General features: G+C 34.7%; 1 protein-coding gene across 1 annotated transcript in view; it reads left to right on the forward strand.

Annotated features, from left to right (window-relative positions):
- The first annotated feature begins 3,004 nt into the window (after positions 1-3,004).
- The window catches only part of LOC141489244 (uncharacterized), a 116,494-nt gene continuing 100,136 nt past the window's right edge, over positions 3,005-19,362 (forward strand). The window contains 5 exon segments of the mRNA XM_074190000.1: positions 3,005-3,140; positions 6,503-6,567; positions 18,731-18,782; positions 18,872-19,006; positions 19,009-19,304. Coding sequence (XP_074046101.1) covers positions 3,005-3,140; positions 6,503-6,567; positions 18,731-18,782; positions 18,872-19,006; positions 19,009-19,304 — 684 coding nt within the window.

The raw sequence follows: 19,362 nt of genomic DNA on the forward strand, positions 1-19,362 counted from the left end.
CTCAAATGCATTCACCTGAGTTATAGTTGACTTCTTTGTCTTCATATCAAGATTTGGTTTGGTTTCTTGCTTTTTTTCCAGTAGAAATGTTTTAAGTTTCTATCATATTAAAAGTCAATTTTTCCTATGATAGAATTAGAATCATAAAAGCTGATTATTTTTCTTGGCTCCAAATCTTTATTTCATGCCTTTAAATATAATATTACATGATTTTCTCTCCTGTAGCATAGTCACAGCTTAAACTTGCATAATACATAGTTACTGTTTGGTAAGTGAATTTCTTTCTGAATGAATAAAGCATTTTTCTTTGACTTGAAAATTAAGGACCAATTAAGACATTTTTGTATGTTTACAATTTACAGGTTTCTTTGGGAAGTAACATAAGTTCTCCCCACATTTTTGCTTTCCCTGTTATATTTTATTTGAGGCTATCATATTCTAAATATCTTCCAAATAACTATACTACTATAATATTTTTAAGAAAAATCTCAATTTCCACGGGAAGAATAAAATTAATAAACAAATTTTACAGTTTCTTTAAGTAATCCAGTTACTCTTCCCCACCCCTTTTTAATTACTGTCCCAATCTGTATCTTTAATGTGAGTATTTATTATAAGATTGGGAGAACTAGCCAAGACAATAAAGCATGAAGAAGCAGACAATAAAAGCAAGTTTTTTTTGGATAAATCACAGTATTTCTGACACATTACTAAAGTCATCTTGTAAGAATAAAAATTATGTTCCCTCTCCCCACAAAAAGTAAAATCCTCATGAGAAATAAAGTGAAAGAAAGAGAATAAAGATATCCTTCAGTCTGTGTTCAGCTTTACTTCTGGGGTGAATTTCATTCTTTATCATAAGTTCATCAGAGAAGTTACTTTTGAATTTTACCCCACAGTCACTATTGTTGATTGTAATTCACCCCATTCATTCTTCTCATCCCATTTATTTAATTTTCCCCCTCTCTAATTCACTCTGTCCATCTTCAAAAGTGTGCTATGTGGCAGCCAAGTAACATAGTGATAGAGCACCAGCCCTAGTGCTACATCCCATTCCAGACATGCAGCAACTACCCAGTTGTGTAGTCCTGAGTAGGCTACTCAACCCCAATACCATGTAAGAAAAAAAAAAAAGTTATATCTGACTACTCTCTCCCACAATTTACCTTCTCCTCTATCACCTACACCCTCCCTTCCCTCTCCCTGTCCATTTTCTCCCATTCCCTTCCTCTCCTTTTTCCTGTAGGGTAAAAGATTTCTATATCCTATTAAGTGTGTATATTATTGTTTTCTCTCTGAGTCATTTACAATAACAATGAAGGCTCACTCATTTCCCCTCACCTTCCCCCCTTCCACTTTATTCAAAAGCTTTTTCTTGACTCTTTTATATGAAATATCCATAGCCCATTCTACCTCTCCTTTGCATTTCTCATAGCACATTCCCTTTTCACCCATTGACTCCATCTTTACAATATATTGTAGCTTTATATTAAACTCCCTCATGTGCCTTATCTAAATATGCTTCTCCTAACTACTCTATTAAATGAAATTATAGGAGTTGTCATTATCATCTTCCTATGCAAGAATATAAGTAGTTCAACATTATCAAATCCCTCATAATTTGCCTTTTCTGCCTTTTCTGTCCATGTTCTCTATGCTTCATCTGAGTCCTGTACTTGGAAATCAAACTTTCTGTTCAACTCTGGTCATTTTAACAGGAATATTTGAAATTTCTCTATTTCATCAAATATCCATTTTTCCCCCATAAGAGGATGTTCACTTTTGCTGGGCAGTAGAATCTCAGTTTCTTTCCAAGTTCTTTTATCTTTCAGAATATCATATGCCAAGCTCAGTGACCCCTTAATGTGGATGCTGACAAGTCCTATGTAATCCTGATTGTAACTCCATGATATTTGAATTGTTCCTTTCTAGTTGCTTATGTTATTTTTTCTTTGACTTGGGGGTTTTGGAATTTGGCTATATTCTTCCTGGAGGCTATTTTTCCTGATCATGACTTTCAGGTAGTCCAATAATTGTTAATTTATCTATCCTGGTTCTCTTTTCTAGGTCAGTTATTTGTCCAATGAGATATTTCATGTTTTTTCCTAGTTTTTCATTAATTTGGTTTTGTTTTATAGTTTTATTATTACTCACAAAGTCATCAACTTCCCGTAGTTTCATTCTACATTTGAAGGAGTTAATTTCTTCAGAGAGTTTTTTTATCACCTTTTCCATCTGGCTAAGTTGCTGACTTGGCTTTCATGCTTTTCCTACATTGCTCTCATATCTCTTCCCACTTTTTCCTGTACCTCCCTTACTTGATCGTCAAAATATTTTTTGAGTTTTTCCAAAGTCTGAGCTCAACTCCTATTTTTGGAGGCTTTGGATACAGAAATTTAGACTTTGACATCTACTAAGCATGTGTTTTGATCCTCCATGAAATGAAAATAATTATCTATGATCAGATTCTTTTTTTTCTGTTTACCCATTTTTCCAACTTGTGCCCTGGTTTTGAGGTGCTTCCCAGTCTTTTGAGTGTTATTGGAACACTCCTACAAGGACATCAGTCCCGTCATTATCTTATGAGAGGCTCTAACTGCTCTCCTGCCTATGCTCTAGTCTGTGGATGCCCACATTCTCCTCTGCCCTGGAGTTGTAAACAGGGTCCTTGCTCTATGGCAATGGAGGGCCCCAGACTGCAACCAGGATCTGAATATGGGCAAAGTACCTGAGACTTGTCCCAGGGACAGAAGAGATACCTCAACAGTCTCCACCCCAGCCCCTTACCTTCTGTTGACTGAGTTCTCTGGGTGCAACTGCTAGGCAACTCCCTGTTGGATGGTTCCACAGGTCTTCTTCTATTTCCCGGGGTCAGGAGCTACACTGAGGGCTAAGCTGGCCTGGGCTCCCACTCGCTCTGGCAGAGATTTACCCACTGATCTTCCACATTGTGCTTGGTGATCCCTGGGTTGAGAGGTCTGGAAACTACTGCAGTTGCCAAGAGATGACACCTCCAGAAACCCAAGCCCCCCTGCAGGCTGCCCCCAGAAGACAGGAGCTCTTTCATTCCATCAGTGTGATACTGGTTGCAATATCACCCCCTCCAATGCTGTGGAACAAGCCTAACAATGATCATCCAGGTTTCCTTCGGCTGGAGAATTGCCTTACTACGTCTTTCTGAGGGTTCTGTCTCTTGAATATTTAGACTTTTTAAAGTTTTTTTTGGAATATTTTGGAAGAGATTCTCTGGGAAACCTTGCTTTCATGCTGCCTTCTTGTCTCTGTTCTTCAAAAGCAAATTATTTAGAAAGTACATTGTACCCAATTGCAGCCGAGTAAAGATTCCTCAAGAGCAAGGAAATTCCATTCTATCAGAAATAAGAATTCCTTTGACCAAATATGTTCTCCATATTTGTATGACAATATCATTGGACTCTAAATTTATGTTCATAATTTTCATATAAAATGTTTCTATCTTCAGGATAGCAAGTCCCAGGTTTAGAGGGAAAAATATTTTGTAGCTATTTTAATAAATGTTTTTGTTTTTAGTTGTTTGTGTTTGCTGGTTAGTTGTTAAAGCAAAATTTAATGATGGGATGCATATGCTAATAGACATCAATCATAATTATCATAGAATCTGGGAGCAATAGTATTCTTCTGGTGACCAAATCAGTTTTAGTGCAAGTATGGAGATAAATAGCCCTACAGAATGACATTAACAAGCAACCATTGTAAAAGGTACTAGTATTTTAAGAACATAAGGATTTTATGGCAGCACTGGAAAGCAAAAATATTGAATTTCTTTATTGGATTTCTAATATAATGTGAGTTCTTGTTAAGAATTGTAAAATGAATGCTAGTTGACTGATAGAATTATTTTTGTGTGTAAATTGAAATAAAAATAAGATTAACTTACTAAAATGTTATTCTTAATTACATGAAGACTAGCATTATAGGAAATTTAGGAAGAATTACAAACTGTAGCTTCTTTTCTATATTGATTGAACATTGTGATACTACTGAAATGGTTGCCAGGCACCCAGCACATCCCATTGAGAATGGATATCCTGTTCATACAAACTAACAATAGCAGGACACTTACCTTTGTAAATTCGTAATATCACAGAATTAAAGTGATTGGAAGAAGAGTGTCTTTTCACTGTTTGGTAATTATTTTTTATTAACATGAGAAGAATTTTGTAATTAAAATGTTCAAAATATTTTACTTTCATAATTTCAACATTTTCTACTTCTGCAAAATGTTCCATTTTGATGAGTTTATTGAATAAGATAAAAGAATGTTCCTCTCTTCCTATGTAACACATTATTTGCCTTCAGTAGTGCAGCAATGCCTCTACCTTTGAGACTAAAAGTCCCATCATAGTTCAATGACTGTTTCTTTGTCTCAACAGGTCTTAACACATTTCCTTGTACTTAAAGCAAAAATAAGTAAACAAACAAAAAACTTGAAACTATGATTTTATCTTTTTAGAATTCTCAAAGAGAAACTACTTTATTGACATAGATTATGACTTTTTCTATGACGTAGAGTATTATGAATTTCTTGTGAACATTGATAGGTTAAGTGATTTGCCCTTAGTCATTAAGCCAATATTTGTCAGAGGTAGGGCTTGAAAATATTAGTTTTTTTAAGAACTAGATTATGCTCTTTCTCTCCTTATATTCAATAATAATTATTGTATTGCATTGAGTTAAATTTTTTAATCAAATCAATTAGAGAAAATTGTAGGCTAAAATGGTAAGAGGGAAGTTTTACATTATAATTCATTTTCCATGGGGCAGTAATGCTTTGCAGTGGATAAAGCACCAGCCCGGAGTCAGGAGGACCTGAGTTCAGATTCAGATACTTAGTAATTACCTAGCTTTATGACCTTGAGTAAATCACTTATTCCCATTGCCTTGCAATAAAACCTAAATTAATAAATAAACAAAGAAATAAATAACTACTTTCTAACCAAAAATGTAAGCCTCTTGTTTTATCAATTAAGGCCTTTCACAATTTGCCTCCCCTCTATGTGAAAGTTTTATTTCACAATATTTCCCATCTGGCATTCCATGTTCCAGACAAACTGGATAATCTACTATTCCTCAGAATCAAAGTTTTATAATGGAAAAGCATCTCTAAAGTCATATAGTTCAATCTTCTTATATTAAAATGAGTAAATTTAAAACAAGGTAGGTTACGTGAATTGCTCAAGGGACCATTAGGTAGTTTACTAGTAAGGGCATCAGCCTAGAATCAAAAGGGCCTGAGTTCAATTTTGTATTCAGATACTTGAAATATACTAGCTTGTGTGATTTTGGGAAAGTTACCTATCCTCATTTGCCCCACAAAGCAAAAACAAAAAACCCCAAAAAAAGTCAACTGCTAAAGGTTATCCTGGTAGTTAAGTGCAGAGGTACGATTTGAACCAAAGATCTCTGACTCCATATTTAAGGCAGCTTCCATCTCCACATATATGCCCAGGTCACTTACTGACCCTAATACACTCACACGCACACACACACATGCACACACACACATCTACATGTACACACACACACACACACACACACACACACAACCTTGATTGAAATGTTCTCCCTCTACATCTCTGCCTGTTTAAATATTTTATTCTTTTAAGATTCAATATGATTAATTCTATGATCAGTTCTTTGATTTTCTCCCTTTGAATTTCTCAAACCCCTTAGTCAAAACCCACCATCTGCTCCTATGATATTTTTTCTTTTACTGCACTTATATATTCATATCTATTTTATAATATTATATATTATACATATATTTACTGCACACACATATATACAATATATATATATATATACATATATATATATATATGTATATATATATATATATATATATATATATAATGTATATTGCCTTCCTCTCTCCATGGAATCAAAGCTCCTTGAGGGCAGCACTCTTCTGTTTTGTCATCAGTCCCTACAATAGTATCTTTCACATACTAGGAATTTAGTAAATCTGATGAATTGAAAAGAATTAAAATGGTGAATCAGTCTTGATTTGTCAGATCTATGACGCAAAATTATTCCTTCCATAAGTTAAAAAAAGACAGAAACTGACTTAATTAACTCTTGATACTCTATTTATCCTTTATTTTATAAATTTTCTCTGACATGCTTTTAATCCTACTTCCAAACAAATTTCAAGGGTGCATTTGTTTGTACAGGTCCAGTTGTTGTATGCTTAGACACATAGACTAATTTCAATATCATCCTAAACTAAGCAGAATAAGAGAGACGTAAATCTGTCCCCCCCGCCTCCAAAATGAATTGCAGACCTTGTAAAGTCATGTGAAAATGATCTCTTGATTCTTTTTTACCATTATTCTCTATTAAATCAGATAATCAAGAGCTGGCTATTTGAAACATATTCTTTTCTTAATATTCTAATTCAGAATCACAAATTTTCAGATTAATGTTATGTTCAATGTAACATGAAAATCTCTTCAATTTCAAGCCTTCCAGAATCTGAATAATTTCCTAACAGCATTTGATTTTGAAAAAAAATCACACTCCACAGATGTAAGCATTCAGTATATGGATTCAATCAGCTCTCTTCATTTTAATTCAATTATATAACTGATAATTTAGAATTTGCATACTTCTGAAATTTGATATTGCTTAAAAATAGAAGATTTCTCTATGGATATTTGTTTTTGTTGTCACTAGAAAAGTTCTCCTGAGTTCATAACCAGAAAAAGTACTGGTCTACCAAAATTTCCTTAAAAAAAAAAGAAGCAGGCCTTTCCTTCTTTTGGCTTAGAGTCAGTTTGAGGACAGAAAAATAGCATTGCAGAGGCAATAGCAAAATTATATTGAGAAGATCCCTTTGCCTAAAAAAAGAAATAACCTCATGCTCCAGTAAGTTTAGACACAATTTTTTCAAGTAAAAAAATTGTTGAATATCTTCCCTATGTATCTATAACTTCAGTGAGCACATAGTAATATGTACACTTCAAAGTCCTATGTTATAAATGAATTAATAAATGTTATTCCTCTACTGTAAACTTATTACATTGCAGAACTGAAAGGATCCTGGATGCTCTACATGTCAGGGGAAATTTGAGATATTAGAATTCCTAGCAATAAGGGAAAAATAGTTTTCCAGTACCCATCATCTGAGGACTAATGTGGCTATTTGCGGACATTCCACATAATGAATTTTCAGTCACAGAATGTATCAAAGACCATCAGACAATGCATAGAAACATTCGGATCTGAATTGATTGGAAAAACACTGTGACAAAATGTTGGAAACTTGATATATTGAAAATGAGTAAAAAAGATTTAGAAAAGTTTCTCTAACAAAGAAAGAATAAAAGAATTACCATTGAAGGATAATCAGATAAGATAAAAGGGAGTGTCATACAGGATTAAGGGCCATATTGAGATTGTAAAGCACAAATTTAAAGTGTGGTAAGCATTTTTGTTGTTGCTTTTTTCTCCAGGGACATTTTGACATGAGGAAGAATGGAGGGTTGTATTGAGGAAAACACAATGACTTCTGTTTTCTCTATATTGCTTGAGCATGTTACCTGAGTAACATCCAAAAGTTGAAGTTTGATAATGTATTACTAGTGATTGCCCAATATGGGCAAGTGACTAAAGGGTAGCAAATACTTTACAATGGAGCTATTCAACTTTTTGAATGTCAAAGTTGTGAATGGAGAGAAAGGAGTCCAGATCAAGAGTTGTATTTGGGGAAACAAAGGAGGAAGTGTAGGTAAAGGAGGTGATTATAAGGATAAATAACAGGTTTAGAAATGATGCATCCAAAAGAAAAATTAGAGTTCTTTTTCTGATAGACTGAGAAAAACATCAGAAAAAAAAACATACCCATGGAACATTACTATGGTGACAAGGAAAATCAAAATACTCATTAGGAATAAGATAAAAATGTAAAATTCCTCCATACAAAGCCTCAAAAAAAAAAAAAAAGAATTGGTCTCAGGTAAAGGAAGAATGCAAAAAAAGATTTTGGAAATTAAGAGAGGTAGAAAACAATTGAAGAAGAAAAATGAGAGTGATCTATGAAAATCATGTATAAACAGTCAACAGCTTAATAAGGGAGTCCAAAAATGTAAAAGAAAATGATATCTTAAAAACAAAATAAACCAAATGCTTTTAAGAAAAGCACAAAATGTTAATGAAGACAGAATGCTTTAAAAAGTGGAACTGGTCAAATATAAAAAGAAGTATAAAAAATCACACTGAAGAAAATAATTTCTTAAAAAATTAGAATTGAACAAATGGAACCTAATGATTTCATGATAAATAAAGAAATGAAACAAAACTAAAATAACAAAATTTAAACTATCTGAATGGAAAAACTAAACTGACCTGGAAAATGGTTTTAGAAACTATAATTTAAAATTATTGGACTATCTTAAGGCCTGACAAAAAAGAACACTTGAGTCATAATCTTTCAAGAAATTATCTAGAAAAACTGATCTCAGATTCTAGAACCAAAAGGGAAATGAAAATTGAAAGAATCCCCTGATCATCTCCTGATAGAGCTCCCAAAATGAAAAAATAAGCAACAATATAATAGTCAAATTCCAGAATTATCAGCTCAAGGAGAAAATATTGAAGGAGCAAACAATTTAAGTATTGTGGAACCACAGTCAGAATACCACAGTATTTAGCAGCTTCTATATTAAAAGATCAGAGACCTTACAATTCCAGAAGGCAAAAGGGTTTGGATTACAATCATAAGTCAACTACCCCTTAAAACTGAAAGAGTATTTTCTCAGGAAAAAAGATGGATATTCACTAAAATAGGAAAATTGCAAACTTTCCTGGTAAAAAGACCAGAGCTGGAAAGAAAATTTCATCTTTAAATCGAAGACTCAAAAGAAGCATTGAAAGGTAAAGGAAAACAAAATCATTAGAGACTTAACAATTTTCAATTATTTACATTACTACATTGGATGATGATACTAGAATTTGTAAGAACTTTCTAATTATTATGGAAGTTAGATTGAGTATAAATATATAAATAGATAGATAGAGATCCCAGGTATGAGTTGAATAAGAAGGGATGAAATCTAAAAAATAAAATTATATGCACAGAGAAATATACTAGGAGAATGGGAAAGGGTGAGATAGAATGGGCTAAATTATCTCTCATAAATGAAGAAAGAAGAATATGTTATAGTGGAGAGAAAAGGAAGAGATGAGGGGGGAGGGAGTAGCCTTACTCTCATCAGAATTAACTCAGAGGGAAAAACATCAGCATTCAATAGGGTTTAGAAATCTATCTAGTCCTTCAGAAAACTAGTAGGACAAGAAGATAAAAGAAGGAAGGAGTGATAGAAGGGAAGGCAGAATTAGTAGTTAAGCAAGAAGGGGAAGTCAAATTCAAAATACTTTTGTGGAAGAATAGGATGAATTGAAGGAGAATAAAATAAATGAGGGAGAAATAAGATAGAGGAAAATTAGAAATCAGTTTCTCTTATAGAGGGTTCATCTCTCAAAGACACAGAGAACTTTATAAATTTATAAAACTAAGAGCCAATCCCCAATTGATGAATGACCTAAAGATGTGAAGTTTTCCAATGAAATAATCAAAGCTATCTATAGTCATATGAAAAAATATTTCGGTGGCAGCTAGGTGCCATAGTGGATAAAGCACCGGCCCTGGAGTCAGGAGAACCTGGGTTCAAATCCGGTCTCAGACATTTAAGAATCACCTAGCTGTGTGGCCTTGGGCAAGCCACTTAATCCTGTTTGCCTTGCAAAAACCTAAAAAAATAATTTGAACTCACTATCAATTGGAGAAATACAAATTCGATAATTCTGATATACTACCTTATACTTGACTAATAGGACAGAAAAGGAAAATGACAATTGTTGGAGGTGATGTGGCAAAAATGAGAAATTACTGGAGTTGTAAACTCAACCATTCTGTAGAGTAATTTACAAATGTACCCTGAAAATCCATGCATACCCTTTGACTTAGCAATGTCACTGCTAGGTCTGTAAACTCAAAAGATATAACATATTCAGGAAAAGGACCTATATGTATAAGAATATTTATAGCAATTCTTTTCTGATGCTAAACAATTGGAAATTGAGGGGATGCTTAACAATTAGGGAATGAATGAACAGATTGTAGAAAGTGATTATGATGGAATGCTATTTACTAAGAAAAACTAGCAAAGATTTAAAAGAACTGATACAAAGTAAAGGAACAAGTGCTAACTATTGCTATACACAGTAAAAGCAATATTGTAAGATTATCATCTGTGGTATTCTATGCAAAATAATGAACCAAGACAATTTTGAAGTGCTTATGATGAAAAATATTATCTATCACTAGAGAAATATTGATGATACCTGAATACAGATTAAAGCATAATTCAGAAATTATCAAAGAAAACTGCCCCAATAGCTTAGACCCACAGTGTACAAGAATAATTGAAAGAATTCACTGATTATTTCCTGAAAAAAGATCATCAATGAAGACTCCAATGAATATTGTTGCCTAATGCCAGAATTACAAGTTTAAGGAGAAAATATTGCAAGGAGCAAGACAAAAACACTGTGAATATTGAGTAACCACAGAACAAAACAAGTAACTTTTATATTGAAAGAGAAGAAGACCTGTAATATATTATTTCAGAAAACAAAGTATTGCAGCAAAGAATCAACTCTCATCAAAATGGAGTGTGATCTTTGAGTGGAAAAGATGAAATAGGAGACTTTCAAATTTTCCTAATAAGAATACCAGAGCCAAAAAAAAAAACAATTAGTATTCAAATAAAGACTTGAGAAAAATAAAAATGTAAATAGGAAAGAATAAAATGGTATTCAAAAAATGTTAAATTGTTTACATCTTTACATGGGATGATGATACTTTAATTCTTAAGAGCTATATCTCAGGGTGGCTAGGTGGCATAGTGGATACAGCACCAGCCTTGGAGTCAGGAGTACCTAGATTCAAATCCAGTCTCAGACACTTAATAATTACCTAGCTGTGTGGCCTTGGGCAAGCCACTTTACCCCATTTGCCTTGCAAAAACCGAAAGAAAAAAGAACTATACCTCTAAAGTCTTCTAATCTTTCCCCATCTATCATATGAAACAAACCTCTTAACAGAAATCTAACCCACAAAACCCAGAAAGAAAAGCCAGGAGAAAGATCATCTTTCTCAGGATTTGTCTCCTGCAGCAGCATTGGGCGAATTTCAGTGAGCAGAGGCAGATCAGCCCTGGATCAGCCAGATTAGCAGCTGATTTGGAGCCAAGGAGTCTGCGGGCCCCAGAGTTGGACCTGCTGGATCAGCAGTGGGGCTAGATGGCAGGGGCTTGAGTCAACTAGGAAGCAGAGGCACTGGTGTTGGCAAAGACCCTCTGGAGTTTGCAGACAGGGCTGGGGTGGGGGTGGGGGGGTGGGGGGGGAAGAGTTCTGGTGCAAGAGAGGTGCAGACAACATCCCTGGGCTCCTCTGGTCTGAGGAACTCTGAGTCAAGGCCTTCACTGTGCCTAAGGCCTTTTCCAAGAATAAACAATAGCAGACCACTTATGCCTCAGGCATAAAGAGTGTGAGCAGAAGAACCAGCCCAGCTGACAATAGAGAGATGAATGACCTCATCCCAGGGTAAAGACCACCACTGACTGAAGGCAAAAGGATTCAATAGCTCCAAACCCTTCCTTCAAGCTAAGGGAGAAGACCTCAATCAAGGTCACAGACACTCCAGAGAAAGCAACCAGCCAGTCAGAGAAATTACATTCAGTGAGTAAAGCCTCTAGGGAACCCAACCCACTGTGAAACAGCCCCTCCCCAACTCAAGGTGTTAGCAAAATAAGGAAATGAAGAAGGGTCAACAGAAAGGTGGATCCATAGAAAAATTCTTAGAAGGAAAAGACACTAAATCAGAGAAACCTAGAACCTCAGAGGAGAATATGACCTGGTCTTCATCACAGAAAGGTATTCTTGAAGAAATAAGGAAGGAGTTTAAAGATCAACTGGAAAATTTGGGAGAGATAATTAATACCCTGCAATGAGAAAACAAATCCTTAGAAAATACAATTAGACAAATACAAAATTAGACTAAATCTCTCAGATCCTCAACTGGAAAAATACAAAATGAAAATAATTCTCTCAGATCCTCAATTGGGCAAATGCAAAAAGAAATAATTCTCTCAGAACCTCAATTGGTCAAATGGAAAGCTCTTTCAAAAGTAAAATTGACCAATTTGAAAAGGAGCTGCAAAAGGTTAATGAAGAAAACTCCTCCCTAAAAACAAAAATGGAGTCTGCAGAAACAAATAACTCAGCAAATGAGACAGCAAGAGCCAGCTAAAAAAATGAAGAAAAAATAGAAAAAAATAGAAGAAAATGTAAAATACCTCATCAGCAAAAGCACTGACCTCAAGAATAGGTCGAAGAGAATTATTGGACTTCCTGAAAACATTGAAGAGAGAAAAAAGCCTGTACTTAATATTACAGGATCTGGTGATGGAAAACTGCCCTGATATCATGGAACCAGAGGGCAAAGTAATTATTGAAAGAATACATTGATGCCCTCCAGAAAAAAAAAAAATCCTAAAATGAAAATACCAAGGAATGTTGTGGCCAAATTCCAGAACTATCAGATAAAAGAGAAAATCCTGCTGGCAGCCAGAAAGAAACAATTTAAATATCAAGAAGCCACAGTAAGAATTATGCAGGATCTGGTTCCATCAACATTAAGGGATACAAGGTCCTGGAATGAGATATTTAAAAGAGCAAGGGAGCTTGGAATGCAGCCAAGAATCCACTATCCTGCTAAACTGAGCCTTCTCTTCCAGGGAAAAAAAGATGGACATTTATCGAAATGAAATAACCTATGATAATAGGGGAGAAGAAGGGAGCAGAGGAGAAACACCTGAATCTTCTTCTCATCAGACTTGACTTAAATTCCAGCTACACATACTCAGTTAACTTATAAAACATCTAACCTTTCAAGTATTAAAAGGGGAAAAGAGGATGGGGGGCGGAGAAAGGGAAGGGGAGTGGGGGAAATAAGGGGAAATAACAAAAGGAAGGGAAAAGAAAAGGGAAAAAGGGAAAGGGGAAACAAAGGGGAGGGTGTGATATAGGAGGGCAAACATACTGAAGGGGGTGGTATTCAAAAACAAAATACTGGGGAATATGGATAAAAGGGGGGGAAGGGGAAAAATACAAACAGAGGGAAGATAGCACAGAAGGCAATAAAGAATTAGTAATCATAACCTTGAATGTGAATGGGATGGACTCTCCCTTAAAATGTAAGCAAATAGCAGAGTGGATTAAAAACCAGAATCCTACAATATGCTGCTTACAAGAAGCTGTTTTGAAGCACAGAGATACATATAGAGTAAAGGTAAAAGGTTGGAGCAAAATATATTTTGCTTCAGCTGAAGTAAAAAAAGCAGGGGTATCAATCCTTATCTCAGACAAAGCAGCAGCAAAAATAGATAGAATTAAAAGAGATAAGGAAGGAAACTTTATCTTCCTAAAAGGTAGCACAGGCAATAAAGTTATTTCAATATTGAATGTATATGCACCCAGTGGGACAGCACACAAATTCTTAGAGGAGAAGCTGAAAGAATTACAGGAAGACATAGACAGCAAAATTCTACTAGTAGGAGACCTCAACCTCCTGCTATCAGATCTAGCAAAATCAAATCATAAAACAAACAAGAAAGAAATTAGGGAGGTAAATAGATTGTTAGAAAAATTAGATATAGTAGACTTATGGAGGAAACTGGGGATAGAAAGGAATATACCCTTATCTCTGCAGTACATGGAACTTATACAAAAAATGATCTTGTACTAGGACATAAAAACCTAGTGATCAACTGCAGAAAGGCAGAAATAGTGAAGACATCTTTCTCAGATTACAATGCAATAAAAGTCATATTCAATACTGGGCCAATACTGGGCCACTGGGCCAAGATATAGACCCAGAGCAAATTGGAAACTGAATAACCTCATTTTAAAAAATGAGTGGGCCAAAAAACAAATTATAGAAAGAATAACCATTTAATCCTAGATAATGATAATAATAAAACAACATGCCAAAACCTATATGATTCATTCAAAGGAACTCTCAGGGGATATATTATAGCTCTAAATGCTTATATGAATAAATTGGAGAAAGAGGAAATCAATGAACTAAACATGCAACTAAAAAATTAGAGAAAGAACAAATCAAAAATCCCCAATCAAATACCCAATTAGAAATTTTAAAAATTAAAGGAGAAATTAATAAAATCAAAACCAAAAAAATTATTGAATTAATAAATAAAACCAAAAGTTGGTATTATGAAAAAGCCAATAAAATTGATAAACATCTGGTCAATTGGATTAAAAAAAGAAAGAAGAAAACCAAATTGCTAGTATTATAAATGAAAAAGGTGAACTCACCACCAATGAGGAGGAAATTAAAATAATAATTCGAAATTATTTTGCCCAACTCTATGCCATGCCAATAAATTTGATAATCTAAGTGAAATGGATGAATATTTACAAAAATATAAGTTGCCCAGGTTAAATGAAGAAGAGATTAAATACCTAAACAACCCTATCTCAGAAAAAGAAATTCAACAAGCCATTATTGAACTCCCTAAAAAAAATCTCCAGGGCCTGATGGATTCACAAGTGAATTCTGCCAAACATTTAAGGAACAACTGGTTCCAATTCTATATAAACTCTTTGGAAAAATAGGGAAAGATGGAACTCTGCCTAACTCTTTCTATGAAACCAATATGGTACAGTTACCTAAACCAGGAAGAGTTAAAACAGAGAAAGAAAATTATAGACCTATTTCCCTGATGAATATAGATGCCAGAATCCTAAATGAAAACTTAGCGAAATGACTGCAAGTCATCGCTAGGATAATACATTATGATCAACTAGGATTTATTCCAGGAATGAAGGATTGGTTCAATATTAGGGAAAGTGATAGTATACTCAATTATATCAATAACAAACCTATCAGAAATCATATGATCATATCAATAGATGCTGAAAAAGTTTTGACAAAATACAGCATCCATTCCTATTAAAAACACTAGAGAGTGTAGGAATAAATGGACTGTTCCTTAAAATAATTAGCAGTATCTATCTGAAACCATCAACAAGCATTATATTCAATGGGTAGAGGCTAGAGGCATTCCAAATAAGATCAGGGGTCAAACAAGGGTGCCCATTATCACCACTACTATTCAATATTGTATTAGAAATGTTAGCATCAGCAATTAGAGAAGAAAAAGAAATAGAAAGAATTAGAATTGGGAAGGAAGAGACAAAACTCTCACTCTTTGCAGATGGCATGATGGTCTACCTAGAGATTCCCAAGAAATCATCTAAAAAACTACTGGAAACAAGTAGCAATTTTAGCAAAGTTGCAGGTTATAAAATAAACCCCCATAAGTCCTCAACTTTTCTATATATGTCTAGCAAGAAACAGCAGAAAGAGCTAGAAAGAGAAATCCCATTCAAAGTAACCTCAGAAAGTGCAAAATATTTGGGAGTCTATTTGCCAAGACAGACTCAGAATCTTTTTGAAAACAATTATAAAACACTTCTCACACAAATTAAATTAGATTTAAATAACTGGGCAAATATCAGCTGCTCATGGATAGGGAGAGCTAATATAATAAAAATGACAATTCTTCCAAAATTAAACTATCTGTTTAGTGCCCTACAAATCAAAATTCCAAAAAAATTAGTTTAATGAGTTAGAAAAAATTGAAAGTAAATTCATATGGAGAAATAAAAAGTCAAGAATTGCCAGGAGCTTAATGAAAAAAATGAAAATGAAGGTGGCTTAGCACTACCCAATCTAAAATTATATTATAAAGCATCAGTCATCAAAACTGTTTGGTATTGGCTAAGAAATAGAGTGGTGGACCAGTGCAGAAGACTAGGTGTAAAAGCAGGAGAGGAGTATAGTAATCTGCTCTTTGATAAACCCAAAGAGTCCAGCCACTGGGGTAAAAACTTCCACTTTGATAAAAACTGCTGGGATAATTGGAAGTTAGTATGGAAGAAACTTAGATTAGACCAACACCTCACGCCCTTTACCAAGATAAGATGCACATGGTTACAGGACATAGTCATAAAAAACAATACTATAAGCAATTTAGAAGATCAAGGACTAGTCTACCTGTCAGATCTATGGAAAGGGGAACAGTTTATGACTAAGGAAGAGTTGGAGAACATCATTAAAAACCAATTAGATGATTTTGATTACATTAAATTAAAATGCTTTTGCACAGATAATACCAATGTAATCAAGATCAAAAGTAAAGTAGTAAATTGGGAAACAATCTTTACAATTAATGATTCTGACAATGGACTCGTTTCTAAAATATACAGAGAACTGAGTCATATTTTTAAAACAAAAAGGCATTCCCCAATTGACAAATGGTCAAAGGATATGCAAAGGCAATTTCCATATGAGGAGGTCAAAGCAATCCATAGCCATATGAAAAAATGCTCTAAATCATTAATTATTAGAGAAATGCAAATTAAAGCTTCTCTGAGGTACCACCTCACAACTCTCAGATTGGCCAGTATGACCAGGAAGGATAAAGATCATTGTTGGAAGGGATGTGGGAAATATGGGACACTATTACACTGTTGGTGGAGCTGTGAACTCATCCAACCCTTCTGGAGAGCTATTTGGAACTATGCCCAATGGGCAACAAAAATGTGCCTACCCTTTGACCCAGCAATACCACTACTGGGTCTATACCCTGAAGAGATGCGGAAAAAGGGTAAAAATATTACTTGTACAAAAATATTTATAGCAGCCCTGTTTGTGGTGGCAAAGAATTGGAAATCCAGTGAATGTCCTTCAATTGGGGAATGGCTTAGCAAACTGTGGTATATGTATGTCATGGAACACTATTGTTTTATTGGAAACCAGGAGGGATGGGATTTCAGGGAAACCTGGAGGGATTTGCATGAACTGATGCTGAGTGAGATGAGGAGAATGAGAAAAACACTGTACACCCTAACAGCAACATGGGAGTGATGTTCAACCTTGAAGGACTTGCTCATTCCATCAGTGTAACAATTTGGAACAATCTTGGGCTGTCTGCAAAGGAGAGTACCATCTGTATCCAGATAAGGAGCTGTGGAGTTTGAACAAAGTACAAGGACTATTCCCTTTAATTTGGAGAAAAAGAGATATCTTATTGCCTGATCTGGTTACCTCTGAGAATTCTGTTCTCTTTAAAGATATGATTTCTCTCTCATCACACCCAATTTAGATCAAGGTACAACATGGAAACAAAGTAAAGACTGACACAGTGCTATCTGTGGGGTGGGGGTGGGGGGAGGGAAGCAAGATTGGGAGAAAATTGTAAAACTCAAATAATATCTCTAATAAAAAAAAAGAAAAGGTAAAAAATAAAGGCAGGGTAGTAAAAGAAAAAAAAAACCCTGCTATTCAATAAGTTGAAACTGGCTATATCTGAGCATGGGGGAAAAGATTCTCATAAATTTTGAGAACTGTAAGTCTAACAGAGAAAATATACATAGACAAAAATGATGTACATTCATGACCTATCTATGAGACTGCTATCCAATGGGATGTAACTAGCTTTAACCCCACTTGGGAGAAAGACTCTAATAACTCCCCAAAATTTTAACTCTATTAGATAGAATGTATTTAGCTAGAAGTGACAGATACTCAGAATTTTCTATGACCCAGATAGAATGATCTAAAAAAACACTACCTCCTTAAAAAGGGGAACAGGAAGAAGACTGGAGGAGAGAGGGCATTGAATAGGGTAAATCTCATTATACTAAGATATACAAAATACCTATGGTAATAGAGGGGAAGAAAGGAGGAGATGAGAAACACCTGAATCTTCTTTTCATCAGACTTGGCTTAAAGTCAATTTACACATATTTAGTTAGCTTAAAAAAAACAGCTAACCTTTCAAGTATTGAAAGGGGAAAAGGGGAGGGGGATGGAGAAAGGGAGGGGGAGTGGAGAACTAACAAAAGGAAGGGAAGGGAAAAGGGGAAAAAGGGAAAGGGGAAAGACAGTGGGGGGGTAATATAGGAGAGAAAACATGCTGAAGGGTGTGATATTCAGAAGAAAAATACTGGGGAATATGGTTAAAGGTGCGAAGGGGAAAAATAAAAACAAAGGGAAGTTAGCATGGAGGGCAGTAAAGAATTAGTAATCATAACTTTGAATGTGAATGGGGTGAACTCTCCCTTAAAATGTAAGCAAATAGCAGAATGGATTAAAAACCAGAATCCTACAATATGCTGCTTACAAGAAGCTGTTTTGAAGCACAGAGATAAATATAGAGTAAAGGTAAAAGGTTGGAGCAAAATATATTTTGCTTCAGCTGAAGTAAAAAAAAAAAGCAGGGGTAGCAATCCTTATCTCAGACAAAGCAGCAGCTAAAATAGAAAGTGTTAAAAGAGATAAGGAAGGAAACTTTATCTTCCTAAAAGGTACCATAGACAATAAAGTTATTTCAGTACTGAATATATATGCACCTAATGGGATAGCATCCAAATTCTTAGATGAGAAGCTGAAAGAACTACAGGAGGACATAGCAAAACTCTACTAGTGGGAGACCTCAACCTCCTGCTCTCAGATCTAGATAAATTAAATCATAAAATAAACAAGAAAAAAGTTAAGGAGGTAAATAGATAGTTAGATAAACTACATGTGGAGCAGTAGGGAATAAATATATCTGCAGAGGGGACCAGGTACATGCTGTGCCTGTGTCTGGGTTTTAGCAAGTCAAACGGGGTTGGGTGGCTTGCCCAAGGCCATACAGCTAGGTAATTATTGAGTGTCTGAGACCAGATTTGAACCCAGGTAATATTTGTCGCTCACCAATATCTAAAGCTATTTTTAGGAAGCTTGTAACTGATGAAAATATTTCAGATAAGTGGAGGATAGACAGTGCAGCAACATCTACATATGAAATAGGATACACCCCTGTTTATCAAGGCAGACTTGCATGAAGAAACATGGCATTATCATGAATCATATTGCCAGGCAGATTACCAAAGAATATTTCCTGACCTTTGATTTTATATTATGTATGGATGAAAACAATCTGAGAGATTTGAATAGAAAAGTTAATCAAGTTAAAAACTGCAAAGCTAAAATTATACTTCTTGGAAGCTATAATCCACAGAAACAACTTATTATTGAAGATTCATATTATGGAATTGACTCTGATTTTGAAACTGTATATGAGCAATATGTAAGGTGCTGCAAAGCATTTTGGAAAAATCTCATTAAGGTTCACACTCATTTATTGCTCAAGGACAACAGTGATTGCCTTCAACTTAAAAATGATA

Source organism: Macrotis lagotis, chromosome 5, assembly GCF_037893015.1.
Source record: "Macrotis lagotis isolate mMagLag1 chromosome 5, bilby.v1.9.chrom.fasta, whole genome shotgun sequence".
NCBI lineage: Eukaryota > Metazoa > Chordata > Mammalia > Peramelemorphia > Peramelidae > Macrotis > Macrotis lagotis.